Source organism: Quercus lobata, chromosome 7, assembly GCF_001633185.2.
Source record: "Quercus lobata isolate SW786 chromosome 7, ValleyOak3.0 Primary Assembly, whole genome shotgun sequence".
NCBI lineage: Eukaryota > Viridiplantae > Streptophyta > Magnoliopsida > Fagales > Fagaceae > Quercus > Quercus lobata.
Genome location: NC_044910.1, coordinates 48,569,545 through 48,592,179, shown reverse-complemented (window position 1 = coordinate 48,592,179; position 22,635 = coordinate 48,569,545). Strand labels below are relative to the sequence as shown.

At 36.9% G+C, this 22,635-nt stretch overlaps 2 protein-coding genes across 3 annotated transcripts; both read left to right on the top strand.

Moving 5' to 3' along the window:
• Positions 1 to 1,976: 1,976 nt before the first annotated feature.
• Positions 1,977 to 6,696, top strand: LOC115953653 (RHOMBOID-like protein 2). Its single transcript, XM_031071397.1, has 6 exons — positions 1,977 to 2,721; positions 2,840 to 3,003; positions 3,830 to 3,993; positions 4,079 to 4,326; positions 4,661 to 4,787; positions 6,365 to 6,696. The coding sequence occupies exons 1-6, from the start codon at positions 2,384 to 2,386 to the stop codon at positions 6,485 to 6,487; spliced, it is 1,164 nt and encodes a 387-aa protein (XP_030927257.1). The 5' UTR covers positions 1,977 to 2,383; the 3' UTR covers positions 6,488 to 6,696.
• A 2,674-nt stretch (positions 6,697 to 9,370) lies between these two features.
• On the top strand, positions 9,371 to 20,653 carry LOC115952722 (ribonuclease II, chloroplastic/mitochondrial). 2 transcript variants are annotated; one of them, XR_004083525.1, is made up of 15 exons: positions 9,371 to 9,842; positions 10,202 to 10,361; positions 10,509 to 10,622; positions 10,721 to 10,798; positions 10,869 to 11,000; positions 13,246 to 13,467; positions 13,688 to 13,870; positions 14,592 to 14,654; positions 14,734 to 14,840; positions 14,913 to 15,062; positions 16,460 to 16,619; positions 17,376 to 17,771; positions 17,866 to 18,090; positions 19,756 to 19,942; positions 20,041 to 20,653. XR_004083525.1 is itself a non-coding variant. In XM_031069939.1 (15 exons), exons 1-14 carry the CDS (start codon positions 9,568 to 9,570, stop codon positions 19,873 to 19,875), a joined length of 2,385 nt encoding a protein of 794 aa, XP_030925799.1. In that variant the 5' UTR covers positions 9,371 to 9,567; the 3' UTR covers positions 19,876 to 19,919; positions 20,041 to 20,653. The 2 variants fall into 2 exon arrangements, 1 of the variants encoding a protein (XP_030925799.1); XM_031069939.1 differs by having other exon boundaries at positions 19,756 to 19,919.
• The last annotated feature ends 1,982 nt before the right edge of the window (positions 20,654 to 22,635 follow it).

Sequence of the window (22,635 nt, the reverse complement as noted above, 5' to 3'; positions counted from 1 at the left end):
ATTTGACCCCACAATATCCCAATATTTATGATAAAAAATTGCAGACATACCGTCGGGACCGGGAGCCTTGGTGGGATGGAGCTGTTGAAGCGCTTTAGTGACTTCGTCTCTTGTGAAAACCTTAGTGAGCTCTGCGTTCATCTCCTCTGTAACACGTCTAGGAACAGCATTAGTGATCTCTTCAATACCCGTGGGGAAGGAGGTGGAATATATGTTCTCAAAATAAGATATTGCAATGGCTGTGATACTTTCCTTACTCTCACACCATTCACCATTATCATTCCATAGCCCCAATATAGTATTTTTCCTCCTCCTTTCCGACGCTCGAGCATGAAAAAATTTTGTGTTCCGGTCCCCTTCCTTATACCAGTGAACCTTACTGCGTTGCCGCCATATGATCTCCTCGCTGTCCAGTTTGGGATTCCAACGCCTGACATAATCGCCAAGCGCATGAACTGTCCGGGGGTTCCCAATTCCCCGGCAGTTCCAACAGAGGGAATTCATTGCTTCCGGCGGTGCTGCTCAGCAGCCACCGCCGATCTCTCTTGGTTGTTGTATGTATCAGTAAGGGTTGAGTCACGCAATTTTTTCAGAGGCGTACCTTCATCTTCATCCATGAAATCAAGTCTGCCTGGTCTTTTAGAGCCTGAAAGCTCCTTCACGTTTTGTGTATGTGGGTCAATATTTTGTAACTTTTTTCCTTGGGCTCTGGCAACTCTCTTCCAATTTCCTCTTATTGGGCTTAATTGCGTATTGGTAGTTTCCAGGTTACTAGTGGACGTTTTAAAAGCCTTCAGTGGGCTAGTGACTTCATGGGCCTCAGATGGTGAAAGTTTTGGGCGGCCCACTACAGAGGATTCATCTCCTGCCTCTTTTCCCAACCCACCCGTATAATGGAGATCACGTGCATGCTTAACAGGAGAAGGTTCAAGGCTCAATGGGCGTACCTTATCACGTAACTCCGGATTTTCTGCAGGTTGCGTATCTGATGTGCCATCTTGTCCTGAGTTCAAATTCAAATTCTCGGAATTCGTGTGGCTTTGCAGAGTTGATGGAGTCACCTGCTCCGCCTCCATATCTGCCGAGTTGGAGGTCATCGGAGCTTGCCGATCAACTGAACTATCATTTTTCTGCACCTCAAATCCATCACTGCCCATCTTTCTAGCTTTTTCAGGCCCACTCTTAGAACCTCCATTTGCCCTTAACCAGTCACCATACTGCCTGGGAGCTTCAGAATTGCTTGAAACTCCATTACAATGTTTTTCATCATGACCAAGAAGGCCACAATGGAAGCAAAAGCTAGGAAGTCTTTCGTACTTAAAGGTAACCCAGAACTTACCTCCATCCTGATTGACAATGTTACCGCCCCTCCGCAGCGGCTTGTTGATGGGTAAATCCACGCGTATTCTCATGTATTTGGCTTGCTCTGAAAGCCAAGATCTCTTATCTGACTCAATATATTTCCCCAAGCTGTTACCCAGGTCCCTACCAACCTCTTCAGACATGCTTTCAAATGGGAGACCCCATACCTGTATCCAAAATGGGGAATGGGTGAACGAAATATTGTTGACTGATAACCCCTTTGTCCACCTACACAGGAGTAATAGATTATTATCGAAATTCCATGGACCATTACGCTCAACCCATTCCATCTGGTATTTGGAGTTAAATTTGAACTGAAGAATACCATTCCCAACATCTACAATCCTTAAATCCTGACCCATCTTCCAAGCAGATCGTAAGGTACTCTTCAAAGCTCGCATGTTCTGGTGCCGATCTGCTAGAAGCCGACCAAATAAGCTCAGAGCACACTCTTCTATTAAATCTGATCTGCTGGTGTTTGAGATGGAGATGCTTTCTTCTTCTTCTTTAGTGAGCTGAAGATGCTGAATCCCGTTGATGATTGATTGATCCATATCCATGGGGGTTATGACCAAAGACATCATTTAATTTTTAGTGCCGGCAGAGTCTAAAGTAAACTCAAAGTTTCTTGTTCGAAACATTTAACAGATGAGTCAAACTGAAACCAGTTTATATGTTTATGCACAGTACAGCAATCATAATAAGCCACGTGGAACAAGTTCCGGGCTCTCTTTCTTTATCTTTATAAAAAAATTAGCAGCGGAATCTGTCGGTAAGGTAGAGTAGCTTCCCAGCTAAAAGTTGGTGGCTGACTAAATAAACAGCCACATTTCTCTGACCTTTACTCTCTCTCTTTCTCTAAGTTCTAATCCTTTTACTTTTTCTAATCATTCCCTTTCCCACATTCACCATTTCAGAATTCGCAACCTTCATCAATTCAGTTTCAGCCTAAACCTCCTTCTTTTATAGCTGATCCTCTAAAACAGTAATAAAAAACACTTCCTAGCTTCATTGTTCTTCAATGGCGGGTGTTCAACCATCAGAGGTCCACATAAGGATCAATTCCAAGCGTCACAGCAGAAGGATGATACACCCAGTTGAGATAGACCCACCTCCACTTCCACCATCATCAACATCAGCAACAGCAAGCCCTGCTGTTTACCAAGAAGTCAAGCATTTCAAGAAATGGGTGCCTTGGATGATACCTGCTGTTGTGATTGCCAATACAATCGTGTTCTTCATCACCATGTACGTCAACAACTGCCCCAAGAACTCTGTCTCTTGCATTGCTACCTTTTTGGGTCGCCTCTCCTTCCAACCCTTCAAGGAGAACCCTCTTCTTGGTCCTTCCTCTTCTACGTAAGCTCTTTTCTTGTTTCTTTGCACAACCAATTTGACTGCGACTTCTAGCACTTTTTTTTTTCCTGCTAAGTTATTTTATAATTAATAAGTAACTTTTGATTGTTTGTGGGTTTAGGCTAGAAAAGATGGGGGCTTTGGATGTGAATAAAGTGGTACACGGCCACCAGGGGTGGCGCCTCATTTCTTGCAATTGGTTACATGCTGGGCTTTTCCATATTTTGGCAAACATGTTGAGTCTTTTAGTTATTGGAATTCGGCTTGAGCGTGAATTTGGCTTTGGTATGTATCTTTGAAAATCAAATTTTCATTCTTATTTGTTTGTATATTATAGAATAATTCAGTCCTCAATATTCTGAATATATGCTAAATGATCTGAAACATCAGCATCACTTTTTGGATTCAGTTCAATACTCTTATTGCTTATAAGCTGAACATTTACCTTGTTGCTAATTACTCTCTAAATTGAAGCCTTTAGATTTGCTTCCAGATAATCAACCTCAGAAAAAGACATTTGACTTCATCAATTTGAGAGAGTCCTAAATATGTCTAGTGTAATTTCCAATCAACCAGCTCCAAATGTTCATAATTGATTGAAAAGTATATCCAAATCACTGAGATACACTGAATAAGCAACTATATAATCTATCACAACCATAAAGCCTTGCAGCAGCATATTAACAAACTATAATGCACAAGCAACATGGATTGGATTTTTCTCTCTCTCTCTCTCTCTTGATTATTGTTTTTGTTGGAAAAATAAACTTGATTACCTTCAACAACTAAGAAGAATAACAAATATAAATTTATAAGTAGTGAAGTATAGGTTTGGGTATTAAGTGATCACATCTTTGATTGTTGGTCATCTGATTGATGTGTGTAGCTCAAGGCTGGTAATGTCTATAAATTTTTCATCAGTTCTAACTTGGTTGGTGAATAATCAAGGGTTACAGTCTTTCTCAGTTCTGATTGATCTGCAAATCATAATTAAGCTTCATGATTTCGCATGCATTGCATAAGCCATGTGCCAATTATGTGTTATTGCAGGTTTATATTCAGAGAGTTTAGCTCACAGTACTTGCCTAACGCTTGTATGGTTATATTACAGTACGAATTGGGTTGCTATATGCAATCTCTGGATTGGGGGGGAGCATGTTATCTTCACTTTTCATCCAGACAAACATCTCTGTTGGTGCTTCTGGTGCAGTTTTTGGCTTATTAGGAGGAATGCTTTCTGAACTCATAACTAATTGGACATTGTATGCTAATAAGGTATTTATCAAAATCCTTTTACTTGAGTTATGGACTTCTAGAGTAATTGTGACATTCTTGTTAGTAATTTTGTGCAAATGTCCAGTTTGCAGCATTATTGACCCTCGTGATCATCGTTGTGGTAAACTTGGCAGTGGGAATCCTCCCACACATGGACAATTTTGCTCACATTGGAGGATTTTTTTCTGGTTTTCTTCTTGGGTTTGTGTTTCTGATACGCCCGCAATTTGGATGGGTTAGCCAAAGATATGCTCCTACTGCTTCAAATAAACCTAAATTCAAGATGTACCAGTGCATATTGTGGGTTATTTCTCTAGTCCTTTTAATTGTTGGGTAAGCCCTGAAGTCAATTTCTCCTTTTTCAGCAGTTATTGATTTACTAAATTGCACATGGAAAAATATATGAGAAGAATACAAGGAAACACCCCCCCCCCCTCCCCCCTGGCGTGGGTTGAGGGAGGGTATAGATATAAAAGTAGAAACAGATAATGGTTCTGTTGAAAAGTAGAAAACGCTGAAAGTTCTGCTGATGATACTTCTGTAAAAATGCTTGTGGGTCTTCTTCTTTCCGTTATGAATTATTTCTAGTGACTTTTGATCTTCATGCCATGGGAAATTTAAATTCTGTTTAACTTGAGAGTCTATTCTTAATTACTATTTTTGACAGGTTTACTGTTGGCATGGTTTTGCTCCTCCGGGGAGTTGATGCAAATGATCATTGTTCTTGGTGTCATTATTTGTCTTGTGTCCCCACTTCAAAATGGAGCTGCAACACGCAGCCTGTATCCTGCTCGGTAACTATGCTAACACCGATTTTGTTTTTCTTTGTGTATGTGTCTAAATATTTAAACTGGGATGAAAAAATGGGAAATGTACATGACATGTGCCAACCATTTTCATTTTTAGAACACTTTGTTGAAAATTGCTCAAATTCCAATTTTTCTTGGTTACCTAATTGAGTTTCTTGGGTGTTGAAGTGTTATTATTATTATTATTATTAAAGAATAATTTTAGTATTTCTTGTCTTTAAACGAGTTAAAATTGGAGGATAATATTAGGCACTATTGTAAATGTTTTGATGGCTTCAAACTAAGTGGGGTTTTAGCTTGAGGTGGTCCTGTCTGATGGTGAACAATGTGGTAGTTCTTTAAGATGCTTGCATTGAACATACTTATTATTTTTTTAAAAAAACAATGCTTGCATTGTACTTACCCATAGTGTGGCAGAGGTGGAAAATGCTTACTACCTTTTGGGTTTGAAACTTGAAAGATATCGGTATGTGTGTGTTTTGATTTTACACTAGTGGAAGTGTATTTTATACAACCATTTGATTTATCCAAACTTGAATTAACTATCCTTCCTAGTGAAAAATTAGAGAAAAATAAAAAGTAAGAATTGTTGAAACATAAGTTCAAAATAATCTGTATTTCTTAAATTTTGTGCAACATATATGGATTAAGCCAATGCATATTTTGACATGTACGGAACTTAGGACTAAGAATAAGAAGAGTCTCTGTTAAGTCCACTCTAATGGGGGAAAGGTTTGGAGGTTTCCTTGCCCGTCTGGATTACTTATATGAGTTTTCTTGGTGAGGAAAAAAAAAGGTTCATTTATTGTAAAAAAAGGTTCATTCATTGTAAAAAGAGAGCAATGTTGTCTTCATTTTCCATCAAGAAACGTATTCCTTGTCTACCAAAGAATAGATATTGAAATCTTATATGTAGGTAGCGCTAAAATGGGTTTTGCTTTGATGTGTGTGAGAGTTTGAAGACCATGTTTTGTTTAGTAAGATAGTTAGAAGATAATCTTTGTTTAGTTTGTATTGTGTGTTAGTATGGGAGTACATATGGCCTGTGGGTGTTTTGGGGATTTGTATAGTTAGATGAAAGAGTTAGAAGTCAAATGTTTCATCTAGTAAGATAGCCAGAAGACTAAACTTTGTCTAGTTTGTCTTGTGTTTTAGTGTGAGATCACGGTTTGTGGTGTATTGGGGATTTGGATAGTTAGAAGAAAGAGTTGCAAGAAAAAATTTATCTAATAAGATAGTTTTGAAGACCAAACTTTTTCTAGTTTGCCTTGTGTGTAGTGTGTTAGTGTTAGAGCACTTAAAGCTGTGGGTTTATTGGGAATTTACTTTAGATTAGTTTATGTAAGAATTTGTGAGTGTGTTGTAATCCTTGTCATTGAAAGTGGATATTTTTTTTTTGTTAGTGTTGTCCAAACCACATTAAATTTTGTGTCATGTGTTGATTGACTTTTATTGTTTTTGCGTGTGTTGATTTTGTTCAACAGTCTCTATGTTAGTTCGATTGCGTTTATTTATATCATCTAGCTGTGCATGATGTTACTGGAATATCTTCTTATATGCAGACAACCCAGACAGGCAACCAGTTGAGCATCACTTGCTCAAACAATGGTAAATCCGGTACATATACATTGCCAAACGCAACCAATTCTGAAATCCAAGGGCTATGCCTTCAGCTTTGCAGTTGATTTAAAGTTGGCAAGAGCACCTAGATGCATAAACTTCTTATTGCAGGCATTTTGAATTGATATTCTGTTAATACCTCTCAGCTGTTACGTGTGTTTATCTCCTTGTATTAAATTGTTCTGTACATTGCCATTACTATGGATGTTATATTTGAGATATTGTTTTAATTTAATTTAATTTAATTTTTGGTAAGTGAAGATTAGAGATTGAATTTGCTCCCATTTGGACAATGTAAAAAAAAAAAAACTTGCTTGGTGGTGGATGACAGGTACACACGTAGAAAAAAGTTCCATATGTTCTTCTTCTTGTTGTTTTTTTTTTTTTGTTTTTTTAGAGAATCAAAGTTCCGTAAGCTGTTTGACTAAGCTTCATGGCAACTGGCAACTGGCAACTGGCAAGCAAGACCTTGAGTGTGTAACAAAATGGGAATTTCTCACCTTTTGATATGCCAAGTGATGTTTGTTGGCGAACTTCTTTATGTTTTTTGTTTAATCCAAAGGCTGAATTGAAATATCGGAGAGCATTCCCATTTGGAGAGAAGTATGATTTAAAGTCCCAACTCCGAAAGACTTTATTGGTTAAAGTTATGGAGTAGGTTCTGTACTTCACCTTTTTTGGGCTAAACAGTAGCCCTTTGTCCACACTATTCTTTTCTTTTTCTTCTTCTAGAAACTTTTATTTTTTCTTTTCATTCGGCTACCTAATCGTGATGGATGATCCTTTTTTCTAAATAAATTCCTCCCCATTTATTGTATTTTGAGACGCAAGGAGAGGTGTCACTAGACCAATTGGTTACTTAGGTCGATACACAAAATGGAACGTTATCTTTTTTATTTCACTTAACATGAAAGAGATTTTACTTCACGATTAAAATTTTATTTTATAGATTTGAATTATTTTCTAGATTTGATGGTGTATAGAGTGCTATGTCATTTAAAATTTACAATAATGTGATACTGAATACACTTTCAGATTTATAATATTGAATTTGAATTATGAAATTAATCAGTTTCAAATGGAGAGAATCTTAATATCTTGAAGCACCTTTTCATAATATGCCTATAAATTCAAAAGAGTTCAGCTATTAGGAGTCCTAATTTTTTTTGTTATAGAACCAAAATTCTAGTTAATTTATATAGATTGAGGTTCTGTGCAATATGATACCATCTAAGGGCTAAGGCTGCATTTGTTCCATTGTAAAATATTTTCAAAGTGTAAAATATTTTCAGGTGAAAATATTTTTGGGAAAAGAAAATATTTTGAAGTGTTTGGCTATATTATGAAAATTGTTTTAGAAAATGTTTTCAGGTATATGGTTGCATTCTAAAAACCCAAAATTCTACTAGTTTCTTACATTTTCTCAGCTTCCAAACAAATTTTATAATGGAAAATTTCAATATATACAGTTAACAAAACAAAAATCTATTAGCTCCATTCATTCACAAACTGAACTCAGTCAAACTAAGAGAGAGGGAGGAAGAAAGAGTGAGAGATTGAGGAAAAGAGAGATAGATCAGGAAAGAGATGGAGATCGGGTCAACGAGATCGGTCTTCAGCGGCGGCGACGAGATCGGTCTTGGGTGGTGACGACGAGAACGAGATGCAAGGCTCCAATCTAGATGGCAGTGATGTTAAGCAAGAGGGAGAAGAAGAGTTGAGGAAGAAGAGAGAAAAAAAAGGAAGCTTGGCTGGCGCGTGATTTGGGCGGTGGGGCGACGTGATCTGGGCGGTGGGGCGGCACGATCTGAGTTGGCCGGAGCTTGGCTGAGGTGAGCTTGGAGATGAGTTTTGGATCGTGTGAGGAGTGTGCTTGAGCTCTCTCTCTTCAGGTGTGGTTTCCAGAAAATGTTTGAAGGTAAAATCAAAGCGTAAATGACTTTACGCTTTTAGTGGCTTATTTTACGGTCAATGGGTTGCTAAATTTCCATTTGACCGTATTTTTTGTGGGTACCAAAAACACCCAAGGGTGTAAAACAATTTCCTGAAAGCATTTTCATGTGAAACAAACCCAACCTAAGATTCAAAGTTAAAAAGTTAGTGTTTTCTCTTTAACCCTTGGATCAAATTCTTTAAAACTTTTTAAACTTTTATGATCTAAGAGCTGACTAAACACTATAGCAAAAAGAGATGAGGGATCGAGAGATCAAAGAGAGCTTGATAGGGAGGTTGGAGAGATCAGAGAAATTCATTGAGAGATCGAAGGAAGGAGTCCTTCTTCAGATGAAGCTAAGAAATCTAAGGTAGGAGCCCTTCTTTGAATGCTAGACCTAGAGACAGAGATGAAAATTTTGATTTTGTGTGTGGGATGAGCAAAGCAAAAGTTTTTTGGGGTGAGTGATGTGTTTGTATAGAATAATGAGACTTAATTGAATTTTCAACAACTCACAAAGAGACATTGGGGCTCTTAAGTATGGTCTGACTTGATAGAGTCATTGAGAGGAGTCATGAGAGTGGGTCCTAGCGGTTTGTTTGTTTGTTTTTTTTTTTTTTTTTAACAAGACTGTTACTATAACTCAATTTTTACAACTTGAAAACTCACAAAATGTGTTTTCAGTTTCCACAACTTTAACTTAGTTTTTTTAGTAATGAGTTATGAGAATTGAGAACAAAAACTAAACCAAATAAGCAAACTTGAGGTTAGGCCCACAAAATTTGGGAATTAAGTGATGGAAATGAGTACACCAAACACAGCCTAATTTTTTTACTTTGAATCTCAATCCTTCGTTTATACTTTATACGCATGGTGCAGGGCCCAATTAAATAATGCAGTACAATAACAGAGCCATGAGCCCAAATACAGAGCCAACTTAAGCCCATAATCAAAGCCCACTGGACTCTCTTCACGGCGGTAGAAATCAAATACAGGACTTTAACGAGGGCATTTCAGTAGCAACCTCATCTACAAAAATCTCCAACACTATAGCTTTATCGTCAACAAGCAGCGAAAAACACTTCCTCTCATTTCTCTCACTCTCTCAAAACTGTAAGAACAGAAAACTTCTTTGCTCGCGTACTCAATAGGTTTCGATTTTCTCAATCTTCTATGAACCAAAAGGACTAAAAGCTTAACTTCCATTACTCAATGATGGCGGTTAGAGCCGTTAACAGCTGCTCCATCTTTCGCTCCGCTTCGCCTCCTCCTTTCTCCGCGGCGGTTCGGTGCCGATTGTACCATTACAGGAACTTGCAGTTTCGCCGATGCTCCAAATTAGGGTTTCGGTTCCATGCATTCCGGTCCGAGAAGAAGCTTTTCGGCCATGGCGGTGTTCGGAGCTGTTCGGTTCACAGTCTCGTCGATAGCGTCATGGAAGAGCTCGAATTCATGCGCAAAAGGAAGAGAGTTTACGCTGCCTCCAAGTAGGTTTCTTATAACTAAATCCTCTTGCTTAATTGTAATTTCGTTGTATATGGAATTTTGATTACGAACTGTTTGGTTTCTGAGAAATTGTAGGAAATTAAGAGGAAAATGTTTGTAATAACTTTTATTCGCTTTATTTTCAGAGCATTTACTTGAAAATCATATAGAAGGAATTTTATCTTTGCTATTTATAATTATTTAGTTACTAGGTTACGCCCTGAAACATTCAACAATAGTGGTGATGAGTTGTCTTATGTGACTGAGGTGAAGCTCCGAGTAGCAAAATTAGAAAACAATTAGAAACTAATTTGGATTTTGATTGTGCTGCGTCTTTAATATAATACATATGATTATCCAGAATGGGATTAACAAGCAGTGGAGAGCTTCTTGAAGATAAGCTTTCGAACCGAGTGCTAGAGAAAGGGTTGCTGTTGGAGTTCAAGAAGGATTCTGATAGGGTCTTATTGGCAGTTGCTCAGAAACCAGACGGCAAAAAGAACTGGATGGTGTCCGATCAGGTTCTAGTAGAAACAACTAAATGCGGCATGTTGAATAGGTTGCTAGGTGTTGTAACTCATTGTTTATTCAATCAATCAAATGCATCACAATAAGTAAGCTTTTTATTAGTCTAACATTTTTTTTTTTGGGTGTTTTCCCATTGGCAGAATGGTGTCACATCCTCCATTAAACCTCAACAAATTACATATATTGTTCCGGGCATTGAGAATTTTGATCATACTGGGATTTCAGATTTTATTCAGAAAGCACAGGATAACTTGGTTGGTTCTTGCTTGTGGAATAATTCTATCAAATTTGTCATTTTCTATTTGGTGGTTTTTGTAAAAGATAAAAGTCAGTATTTACTGATTTGATGCAGGATCCAGCACTTCTGGAGTTTGCTTGGGTTGAACTTCTTGAAAACAATAAGTCAGTGACAACAGAAGAATTAGCAGAGGTATTAAATTTTTATTTAGGGATCCAATTTCTAAACCATTGCTCTACAATGACCATTGATTATACTGCAGATGATTTTTGGTAGTGCAGAGCCCCTTGAAAGCTATTGTGCCCACCTTTTGCTATCAAAAGATGAAACGTATTTCAGTGTGCTGGAGACAAAAGGTTCACGTTCTATATATGGACCTCGACCTACTGTGCAGGTACACATTATATCTGGTTTTGACAGTGTTCTCTATCTGTGGACTTGCTTAATTGAATTATTTGGCTTAACTGTCAGAATAATTTTCATGGCCATAGTTTGGAAATTTTATTTAATATATTTGCTAATGCACAGGTATCTTTGAAAATCAGTGTAGTTTGTGTGTGACATTAACAACTACCCTTTATTTTGAATGATCTTTCTGTTAGATGTTTTGAGATTGTTTAGGACTTGTTGTATTTTGGTTTGGTAATTTTAATTGCTTTGAAGAATGGAATAGATCAAAGCAAGAAACTTCACTGGAGGATATCACAATTCTTAAGTGGTGGTTTTTCAATAGGCTTTAGGAGGGATGATTGACAAACCATCAGGCCAGTTTTGAAAAGCCACCAATCAAGGATCTTAATTGTGAGTGCGTAACAGCGCTGTATCTCGTGCATATTGATGGTGGTCATGCTCTACATAATTTTTGGTAATTGTTGTCGTGGTCAATGTCATCTTGCAAAAGTGAAATAAATTGGTTACAATGGTGTATGACTGGAGTTACATTCCAAACCACCCCCACCCCCACCCTTTTTTCTGTGCCACTTCTCAAGGTTGCTCCCTGCTGAGCAGCTGGACACATTCTGCATCGCTGGCAGATTAGGAAGACTAATTTTCTGAATGTGATTATCTTAGCCTAAGAGGTGTTCAGCTTGGCCACCCTTATATAGAATTGCCTGTTGGTGGGCCAGGGAGTGGATGAGAATTGGTTCAACTAAAAGTCTAAAACAGAACAATTTGTACACGAGACATTTGTTAGGATTTTAGTTTGATTAGTGTCTCTCAGCCAATCTAAATATACTGAATCATATTAAATTTTAAGATCATGCTACATGTTCAAATTTAAATTAAGCATACTGGGTTTGATTTTGGCTACCTGAAACCAGCTCATCTAAATTGAAACCTAGCTGATCTTGATTAACTCAGATTTTTTGGGGTGGTTGGCAAATACATAATTGGACTTGCTAGGAAAAGTGGGCAACCTACTAAGTAGCAAGTATTATGATATTATAATCCTGATTACGGCTAATTTAATTTTAGGCTAATCTAACAATTAAGTCCAATTATGTAAGTGATTAACCAATTAACCTAAGCATGGATAAAAGCATATAAAACACAATTGAAAACCCACACACACAATCAAAACTCAGCCACTACACATGAATGTGTTATCGAAGAGGAAAACCCGAGAACCAGGCGGAAAAACCTCTTTGCAGCCTCACCACCGAAAATAATCTACTAGAATAGATAGCTGCAGCACAATTTACTAACAAAACCCTCCAAGTAATGTAGCAAAGATGTACTCAAGCCCTCACTGCCCTCCAAGCTCTTGCTAGCAATTGACTCCGCGAGTCATTTCTCCACTCTAGCTCTGGACCAATGCTTCCCAAAGCTTCAAACAACATAAATTCTTTGAAGGATACTTTATGTGTGAAGGATGCAATCTCCTCTCATGGATTTGGCAATTTTGAGAGGAAGAGGATAAAGAGAAAACTATGGATTTAGCTCTAGGAGGTATGGGTTTTCTCTAGATCTTCAGGTGGGAATTAGGTTTACAAATTCGTGGGAATTGGGGCTTATATAAATAGGCAAAGGGGCTGGTACAGCAGGGAATTTTGTAACTGAATTCCCTACTGTGCTGAAGAGTTTGTAGAACAAATAGGAGGTGAGCTGGGTACGAACTCACTGATCAGCTGCTTTCAAATTTGATTTCCGTGCCATCATCACTTCATACCATTGCAGTTCGTAGGGATGAAAACACTTAAGCCAACTTTCTCTTTTGCACTTGTACCATTTCAAACCACAAAACTACATAGAAACAATGAAATTTGAAACCCAAAAATACAAACAAATTTGTCATGGCATTAGCCAGCCTACATTACAACACTTAACACTTGCCAACTTTCAAGTTGAAAATATTTCTCCCTTATCCTGTTTAACTGATGTTCTTCTCTCTGTCTTCTGCTTTTCATCGTGGTCTTTACTATTATACATTGTACTGAAACCAAGTCTATATTTAATTAGTGATGCTTCACTCTCTGTAATATCTTTTGTTTTATAAATTCTGTAATGATATTTTGACATGTATCTGAAATTGTGGCACTTTAATTAGTTAGCAGAGTAATACATTATACAATGCTTGGTTGCCTTCTTTTAATTCAATAGTTCTAACAACATGGAACCCCTTTTGTTTGAAAAACTAGGTACAAGAACTTTTACGCTGGAAGCTTGCAAAGGAGGCGGCTGAGCAAGAACTTCAGGAGTTTGTACAATTACTGAAATCTGCTAAGAACATGCCTTCAAAATCTAAACCCCCCAAATCAACTTGGTTGGCTGAAGAGAAAACTAGACACAAAATTGAATCTCTTGAATCTTATGCCATTGATGCCTGCAAAAATGATGACCAAAAGAAGACAGCTGGGATGGTAACTTTTCTAAGTTTGCTGAGTTTGTTTTGGTTTGACATGTAAATTTAGTTTTCTATTGATCTAGAAGGTTTTAGTTGGAAGCAATGATCTTATGATGGTGTTTCTTAAGTGTTGATTTTTTTTATCCTTTTTTACTTAAAAAATAAAAATATAAAATGTTTGTGACCCATGTATATCCAATTTCTTGTTTTTTTTTTTTTTTTCTTTTTCATTTCAGATCCTTAAGGCAATGGGACTGGTGAAAACAGCATCATCAGCTGTAAATCTCCTCATAGATATCGGTTATTTTCCCGTACATGTCAATCTTGAGCTCTTAAAGTTAAATATTCCTACTGATCATTCAGATGAGATATTAACGGCCGCTGAAAGTCTTTTGTCTGAGTCATCTGATCCAGATGAGGTAGGCCTGCGTACTGGGCTGGAAATAAATTTAAAATATTTATGCAGGGGATAGATCATTAAATATTAGAGAAAATTTCATTTTAAACCTTATAATTTAGGGGGGGGGGGTTTCTTTTTTTTTTTCTGTGGCTCTTTTTCCTTGTATTCCCGTGTACTTGATCTGAGCTTTTTCAATAAATTTAATATTTACTTATCCAAAAAAAATAATAAATTAGGAAGGGTTTCAGATGAAAACCTATAGTTTCACACGTTACAGATTAAACCCTATAGTTTAGGGAGTTTCAAATTGGACCTTATAGTTTCATAAATTACAACTTAAACCCTAAACTTTTCAATTTGTTTCAATTCGAAACCTCTTGTCTCTCTCTATCACCGACTGCAGGGCTCAGGATTTGAATTGAAACAGATTTAAAAGTTCAAGGTTTAATCTGAAACCCCCATTAAACTTTAGGGTTTAAAATCATTTTTGGAATGTCTACCTGTAGTACAATCATTCTAGGAAAACCATGAGAAAAAACTTTCAGAATCCATTTTCAACTCCCCAAATTGTTGTGACTGTAGTTAATCAATCCTTCTATGTAGTGAAGAAACTTTTCTACTTGCTTTTTCCAAACTAAACCTTATGGGAAAAAGCTCAAGGATTGGGCGAAACATGAATTCTTTTATTAGACTTTCAGGGTCTCTTGTTGCTATGCTTATTTGATGTTCCCTGTCTTTAGATTTACAGAAAAGATCTCACTCATTTGAAGGTTTATGCCATTGATGTTGATGAGGCTGACGAGGTAATTCACATTTTGACTGCTTTCTGTGAAGTAGCGTCAAAATACAGCGTCTAAATGCTAACCAAACAGTTTTATGTAGCTTGATGATGCCCTGAGTGCAACAAGGTTGCAAGATGGCCGGATTAAAGTTTGGATACATGTTGCAGATGCAGCTAGATTTGTACAACCTGGGAGCATGGTAGACAGGTAGGTTTTGAGATATTATTAGAGATATTAGTTATTATTGTGCTATACTTGTATTTGATAATGGCTTTTTAGGGAGGCAATGAGAAGAGGAACTTCTATATTCTTGCCAACTGCCACTTATCCTATGTTTCCAGAGAACCTTGCCATGGAAGGAATGAGTTTGAAACAAGGAGAGATCTGCAATGCTGTTACGGCATCTGTTGTGCTGCGTTCTGATGGCAGGTAAACTGCTAGTTTATTGGATTGTTTTCTTTAGAAATTATTGTAATCAGATGATATATTAGTATGTTAATTGAACTTTTGAAGATATGGACTCACTTGTGTGTATCTGTAGGCCATAGAATCCCATGCAGAAATATGCCATGCTGAGTTTTTAAGGGGGATGTGTTTTGGAACTTGAACAAGCCATCTGTTTGACATAGTATCTGAAATGAGTTTTTTATTTTTTGATAAGTGATGATACCTATTCATAGAATACTTCTGCTCACGATGATGAGCATACTGTAACCTTAAAGATTTATAAAAGAATTATGCACAAAAATTAAGTGATTCTGTGAAATCTGAAGGGAGTAGCTATTTGTAAAACCTCACACACAGGACCAATCAAACAGAATTTGAATCAGCAATGATTCAAACTCAGGCTTTGATCTTTTTAAAATCATCTCTTGATCATATTATCACATATAATAATCTTCCCCCAGGTTTCTGTCCAAACAAATAATGAGAGCCTTTTAGGGGCCTTAATACTCCAAGCACTCTTCCAATAGAAAGTAGTTGGTGTACGTTGGATAGCCTCATAATAGGAGCAAACATTAAGACTCCACTTCCTTTCAATCTCCATCTCAATTTATCACACCTCTTTTCCTATGGATATTGGAGTATATAAGATCTAGGGAAGAGACTTAACTGACTCTAATTCCCAATCATGAAAATCTCTATGAGACCTCATATTCCAGATTTTCCCTTCCCTGTCTAATTGGCTATCCATGACAGAATGGACTGAAGTATTCTTACCAATTGAGCAAGCGTAAAGGTCAGGGTACAACTATTTTAAAGAATGACGCCCACCCCATGTATTATGCCCAAACCTTATTCGTGTGCGTCCCCCACCTCAATATCCACATATTGACCCTGCCCTAGTACTCCTTCAGAGGCAACACCCATGAGTTAAGAAGAGTTAATTATGTTTGTGATGTTATTTATTCCATAGTTACTGGCAATTGTTTAAAATTAAGGCAATTTAGGAATTCAGAAGATCACCTCGTCACTACATTTCTTTGATGAAACTTGTGTTTAAATTGCTCTTTGGAACACTAAAGTTAAGTGCTATTGGAATGTCTGAATACGATGTTAAGAGTTTTTAGGTTGTTAGCCTGATATGTGGTGCAGTTAAACAAATTTGGAGTATGTTAACACAATTATTCAATTTTCTTATTATCATTACCATTAATGTATCTTACTGATGCTGGAGGCACAAAAAGATTGACATGTCCTGCGTCACTTACACTTCTTGAAACTGTACATATACATGGGATTTACATGCTTCTTTATTTATTTATTTTTCTTTTTTCATTGTTGTTTTATGCGACGTCTATTTGACGCCCTAGATGCTTTTGTAGCATTGCAGAATTCTCAGTGGATAACTCAGTCATCAAACCCACCTATATGCTGACATACGAGAGTGCATCTGAACTACTTCATTTGAACCTGGAAGAGGAGATTGAACTGAAAATTCTATCTGAGGCGGCGACTTTACGGTTACAATGGCGGCAACAACAGGTTATACTAAGAATAATCAACTCTAAAGAATCTAGAGTTCTTTGAAGTCCTAATAAATCTGTTGGTGGTTCCAAATATCCATGTCCATAGACACTTATCAAAAAAATATTCATGTCCATAGACTTTGAGGAGGCATGTTATGGTTGGTATGAATTAAATTCATGTAGAATCTAAAGATGTTCGTGAATGATCAAAAGAAAAGGGTAAATTACATTTTAAACACTATATGTTAAGGGTGGTTTCAAATTAAACCCTATAGTTCCAAAAGTTTTAAATTAAACCCTGAAGTTTAAAACTATTATAAACTAGTCGATTACTAGTGCGATGCACATAAAACTTTAAGATAATATGATTTTGTTTATTTATTATTTATTATATAAATATGAAATTCAATAATTATGATAGTCATTAATAGATATTTTTTTATGATTGTGTTTTTACATAGAATTATATTTTCTAGCATTGGACATTTATTACAATTGTATTTGTATATGAAGCTATATATGCTATTATTTAAAGAAAATATGATGTGCTAAGATTCTAATGGAGGGTTTAAATATAGAATAGGATTTAAATTTTATTAAAAATATATATGAGAATAATGACTTGTAAATTTGTAAGGCTCAAAAGCTTATGCTATTGGGAATTTCAGATTGTTATTCTTTAGTAGTTTTGATACACGTCCTGTGTATTGGAACCCTCTCCACTTTTGAGTAAGGATTTAATTTTTTTTAAAGACATTTTATGCATTTTCAGGGTGCAGTTGACACAGCCACGTTAGAAGCACGCATCAAGGTGGCTAACCCAGAGGATCCAGAGCCTGTTATTAATCTTTATGTTGAAAACCAAGCGGACCCTGCAATGCGACTGGTCACTGAGATGATGCTACTCTGTGGGGAAGTTATAGCCACATATGGTTCTCGCAACAACATTCCTTTACCCTACAGAGGACAGCCCCAGTCAAATATTGATGTGTCTTTATTTCAACATCTTCCAGAAGGACCGATTAGGAGTTCTGCTATTGTTAGATTAATGCGGGCTGCTGAAATTGATTTCAGGAAGCCTATACGCCATGGGATTTTGGGACTCCCTGGTTATGTTCAGTTTACATCTCCTATTCGTAGATATATGGATCTTCTAGCTCATTATCAGGTTTCATTTCTTTCATTCCTGTTGTTACATATGAATTCCCTATATATGTACACTGACATTCCTTTTTGTTTTTAACATTTTTATGTGTATGTAGGTCAAAGCATATCTTAGAGGTGAATCTCCTCCTTTCTCAGCTGGCCAGCTAGAAGGGATGGCATCAATTTTAAACATGCATTCTAGATTAGCAAAGAGGCTGTTCAGCAGCAGTCTTCGGTATTGGATCTTAGAATACCTAAGGAGTCAACCAAAAGAAAGAAAATATCGTGCATTGATCCTTAAGTTCATTAAAGATCGGACTGCAGCCTTATTGTTAGTTGAGGTACGCTGTAATTAGCTATTTGTAATTTTATAATGCAGCAATCTGTCTCATAAATTATGTCAAGTAGTGCAAACTGTCCAGGACTTGTTGGAGATAGGGGTGTGCATGGGACAGGTTGAGGAGTTTTTTTTATCCAACCCACCATGGTGGGTTAAAAAATCCAACCCAACCCAACTTATTACAGGGGTCCAACCCAACCCACATGGATCGGGTTGGGTTGGGTTTGGACCCATGGGTTGGACAGTTTTTTTTTTTAATTACTATCATTATTATTAAATTGAAAATTAGAACAACACCACTACAGATAAGAACAAATTTATAACCAAATAATCATGAGCATAACACCAAACAAACACAAACTATATGAGGAAGAGGGGCAAAAAAGTAAATAAAAAATTGTATAATATATATTTTAAACATATATATTTTTAAATTTAAATATATATTAAATATAGGTAGGTCGGAATGGGTTAGGCGGATTTGTAAATCTTATGACTTGAACCCAACCCAACTCATTGTTAAAAAAATTTCATAGCCCAACCCAACCTGGCGGGTTGGCGGTTCGTTGCACACCCCTAGTTGGAGAGATTGAACTGTAAGAGTATCAGCCATGGTAACACTTTGGCCATTGATGGAATAAAGATGTGCTAAGTTGATCTGAAGGTGGCATATATAAAAAATATAAATGCCCTCCTATGGGCATGCTAGAGAAATAGGACTGAAGTTTACAAGTTGAAGCTGAGAAAGATATTTGGTGATGATATGAAGTGTGAACAATAGAAATCTGCGATGGTAGCTTCCGAACAAATTTTGTCACTCAATGATGAGAGATGTTAATTTTAACACTTTTTAGGATTTTTTTTTTTTACTTGCTCCTTACTGGTTTCATAAAATTTTTGTTTCCTTCACATGTCAACATGCAACCTTCAATTAGATGGTCTCCAATTGGTTTTTCCCTAGCCCTACCAGCTGATTGTGCTCATCTTTGATGCTCTATATGCATACACAGAATTTCTGTAGAGAGGAACAATTATCTTTACTAGTATGTTTAGTTTTGAGGCAATCGTTTAGGATTCTCAGAAATCATCACTGGATTCTTAAGTGTTTTCATGTTCGGGGAATCCTGTGGGTACTCTTTTAGGTTTCTTGGGAATCCCGAGAGGATTCTTGAGCATTCTCATGTTCATGTTTGGTTGCAAATATGAGCCATCCATATTGAACAAGTATATTCCAATTTTTTTCTCAATGTAATGGCATCTCAAGCTGCTAGTATCAAATGCTTATATAATGCATTTTATCAATGTACCAGTTGCCCCTGCCCATGGTTTGAGCTTTAAATGTAATGGTAGAAATTGGGAAGATAAGGTAAAAATTTCATTTGTATTAAGCCAAAAAGAAGCCGAATATGCAACACGAAGATAGGCCATCATACTATATGTAGCATTCATGAGGTTTATGGCTTTTGTCTCTGGCGGATCTATCATAGTTTGTTGTTTATCCCTTCCCACCTCAACCTATTTTTTTTTTTTTTAAATAATATTTTTAATAATTTATTCTTTGATTTGAAATTCTAAAACCCTTGTGGTTTCCATAACTGCAGATTGTTGATTGCTTTCCTTGTGACTATATTGATTGAAGTGCTTAATCGATGTTTAAATTTTTCAGGTGGGATTTCAAGCTTCTGCATGGGTATCTGTTGGAGCACAGATTGGAGATGAAGTAGAAGTTCGGGTGGATGAAGCTCATCCACGTGATGATTTTATTTCTCTTAAGGAGGTTATTTGAGGGCTAGAAAGAGATTCTTTTGACTGGATCTTATCATCATAAAAGTATTTTCTCTGATATTGCTGTGGTTTGTATTGGTTACATTCACACCAATACTAAAGTTGGCCTTTCTTGTGATTTTGGGAGAATGAGAATTAACTTGCTTCAGATTCTTTGTTTTGACAGAATGATTATCAAGGCATCATAGCTTCTGCAATCTTTGAAAGTGATCAGAATCTCGTACCGCAAAACAGATACAAACATCACTTTTCAAGATGAATGTTTATGAAAATCACCACCTGTAGAAGTGACTGCCCATGTTGCATTGCATGACAAACATACTCTGCTTCAAATTATTTTCTGCAGGAATAGCTTCAAAGCGTGCTCCAATTCAAATTGACTAATGGCATTTTGAGCTCTGGAGATTTTGGTCAATACGTGCGTAAGATTGGTTGGTCATTCATTTTTCAGGGCCAGCATTTCTGTATGTTCATTTTGTTCTTCAAAGTTGTTCCTATGAGGAGGCATGACAAACTAAAGTCATGTATACCGTTATAGCTGATCTATTTTTGTGTAAGTAATTTTGTAACATGTGGTATAGTTTCCAGTCACACTCTTCCCTTTTAACCAAAAGCAGTGAAAGCAAAGATCTTTTCAGTCACGAATTGCATACAAATTACATTGTAGATGAACAGATTTGTACTAGTTAGCCAACTGAATAATTTTACTAGGGGAAGTTAACAATGTTGTATCATGTAAAATTGTCAGTCACTTCGATCGAAGTTTTGCTGGGCCTTCAGTCGAAGTTGTGGAATATGGTGAAAACTGTTCAGAGAAATCCATACGATATAAGCGAATATAATAATAGAAGAGGGAACCAAAGGAAACCATGATATCTAGTCGTGTTTCTTGTCGCCTTAATGATTAATGCATTGTAATGCGCTATTTCTTCAAATTCTAGTAGCCTCAATCGGATCGACTCATTCGTCTTCAGTTGCAACGCAATCTACTTTTTTCCTTGGCATTGGAGATCTTAATTTTTATTCCCGTCAAGTTGTAGCTATCCCAATGGTGAAGATCTCAGTAGCAAGTTTTGAGAATTCAAGCTGACGGCGTGCATGGCGATAGGCCGCATTCATATTCAAACAACAGAACCATAACAAAAATAATTGTGACTGGCCATATTCATGGTCCTTGGTCCATAATTATTAATCCAATAAAGCTATAATAACTGATAAGAAAAAGAACCAGTAGTTAGTTTCCAAGGTGGAACCCTTATCTGGCTGTCAGTATGGATAACACTTCAGCTGCTTTGGTACTGGGAATTGGCCGTGGTCCATGGAAGTTAAGATACACAGAAGATTAAAAAAAAAAGCTGCCAATTCAAGGAGAGTAGGGGCACTTATTATGATGCATGACGAGCTTTATCTTTTTTAATGTGCCATACTATACGAGGTAAAGCCATGTGATACGTGGAATTTAGTTCTGTACCAAACGGTGTCTTGCAGATTTACAGGAACTCCAAACTTTTTTGAACATGGGCTTTACATTTCATGTATAACGTAGCACATCACCATTCGTCACCATAATGCAACTAAGCCTGAGCAGCTGATAGCGTTTGATATTTTATATGGATTTTACTAATGTGTGCCCTTAAGGGCACACATTAACCGAACCCATTTTATATTGTTGGTGGCTTCATTTCCATATGGCAACAGACAAAGCTGTTGATACAGTTGAACTCAGCTGCATAGGCTCTCGGAATTCTGTGCTGCAGATTGTATAAGAGAATTTACATTGGGAAATTGCGGGCCCACATTTAGTATCTCCGGAATATTCACAAGACTAATTAGATCTTATCACGAGGATTTAGCGGTTGCATCAAAAGGTGTAATAGATGTTGTCTTGGGTTTGGTTTTGTGTTCATCATGCATAATGCATGCGAGTGTGCTTGCAATTTAAACTCAGCAATTAGTGTAGTAACACGGGGTGGCCACCAAGTTCAGTAATTCTGTCCCCATTTTGTCAGGCTAACTGCTTCAGGCTCCTATTAGGAATCATGAAAGGTAGGTAGTTTGGTAATTGTGTTTGTTGGTCCTCAAATAAGAGTAGCTACCTTCTGAGAGTGCAGAGAGGAACCTCCTAAAGATTGCATTATTGGGGGGGGGGGCTGGAATTTGTTTGGGGTCGTCTTTCGTTATCGTGACATGTGTTGTATTTTGATAAGTTAGTAAATAGGCACAGGTTCGTTTGGAGATAATTGATACTTATACCGATGGGTTATTCGTTGACCGCTACTACTGCGTTTTCTTCTCTTAAGCAAAAATATAATATAACCGAGTGATGAAAATAATAAATTAATAAGAAAAAGAGTTTTCTCGTATTAAAGTAATTTAGGCTATAAATAGAGGTGTAGAAATTTGTTAGGCTATTGTTCAAGAATAAACAAATTTATCTAGCAAATGAATATATTCATTGACGCCAAGTGCTATTGGTAGCAGCTACATGTGGGTCATGGGTCCCTTATCAGATTAGTGATGTACAAGATGAAGACGATTCAAGAAAGATTATATACAGAAAATTGCTTTTAATGAGAAATTAAGTGAATAAAGAAGATGGCAGGAGATTGTTGAGAGAGTGGGAGAAATGGCACTTGGAGAGTGCTACTGAGCCAGAGACAATCGCCTTAGTACCTGTTGAATTAGAGGAAATGGGTGTTTGGACTTCTCCAAGTGAAGCAGGTGTAAACTATTTTTGCGCAAACCACCCCCACTCCCCCCC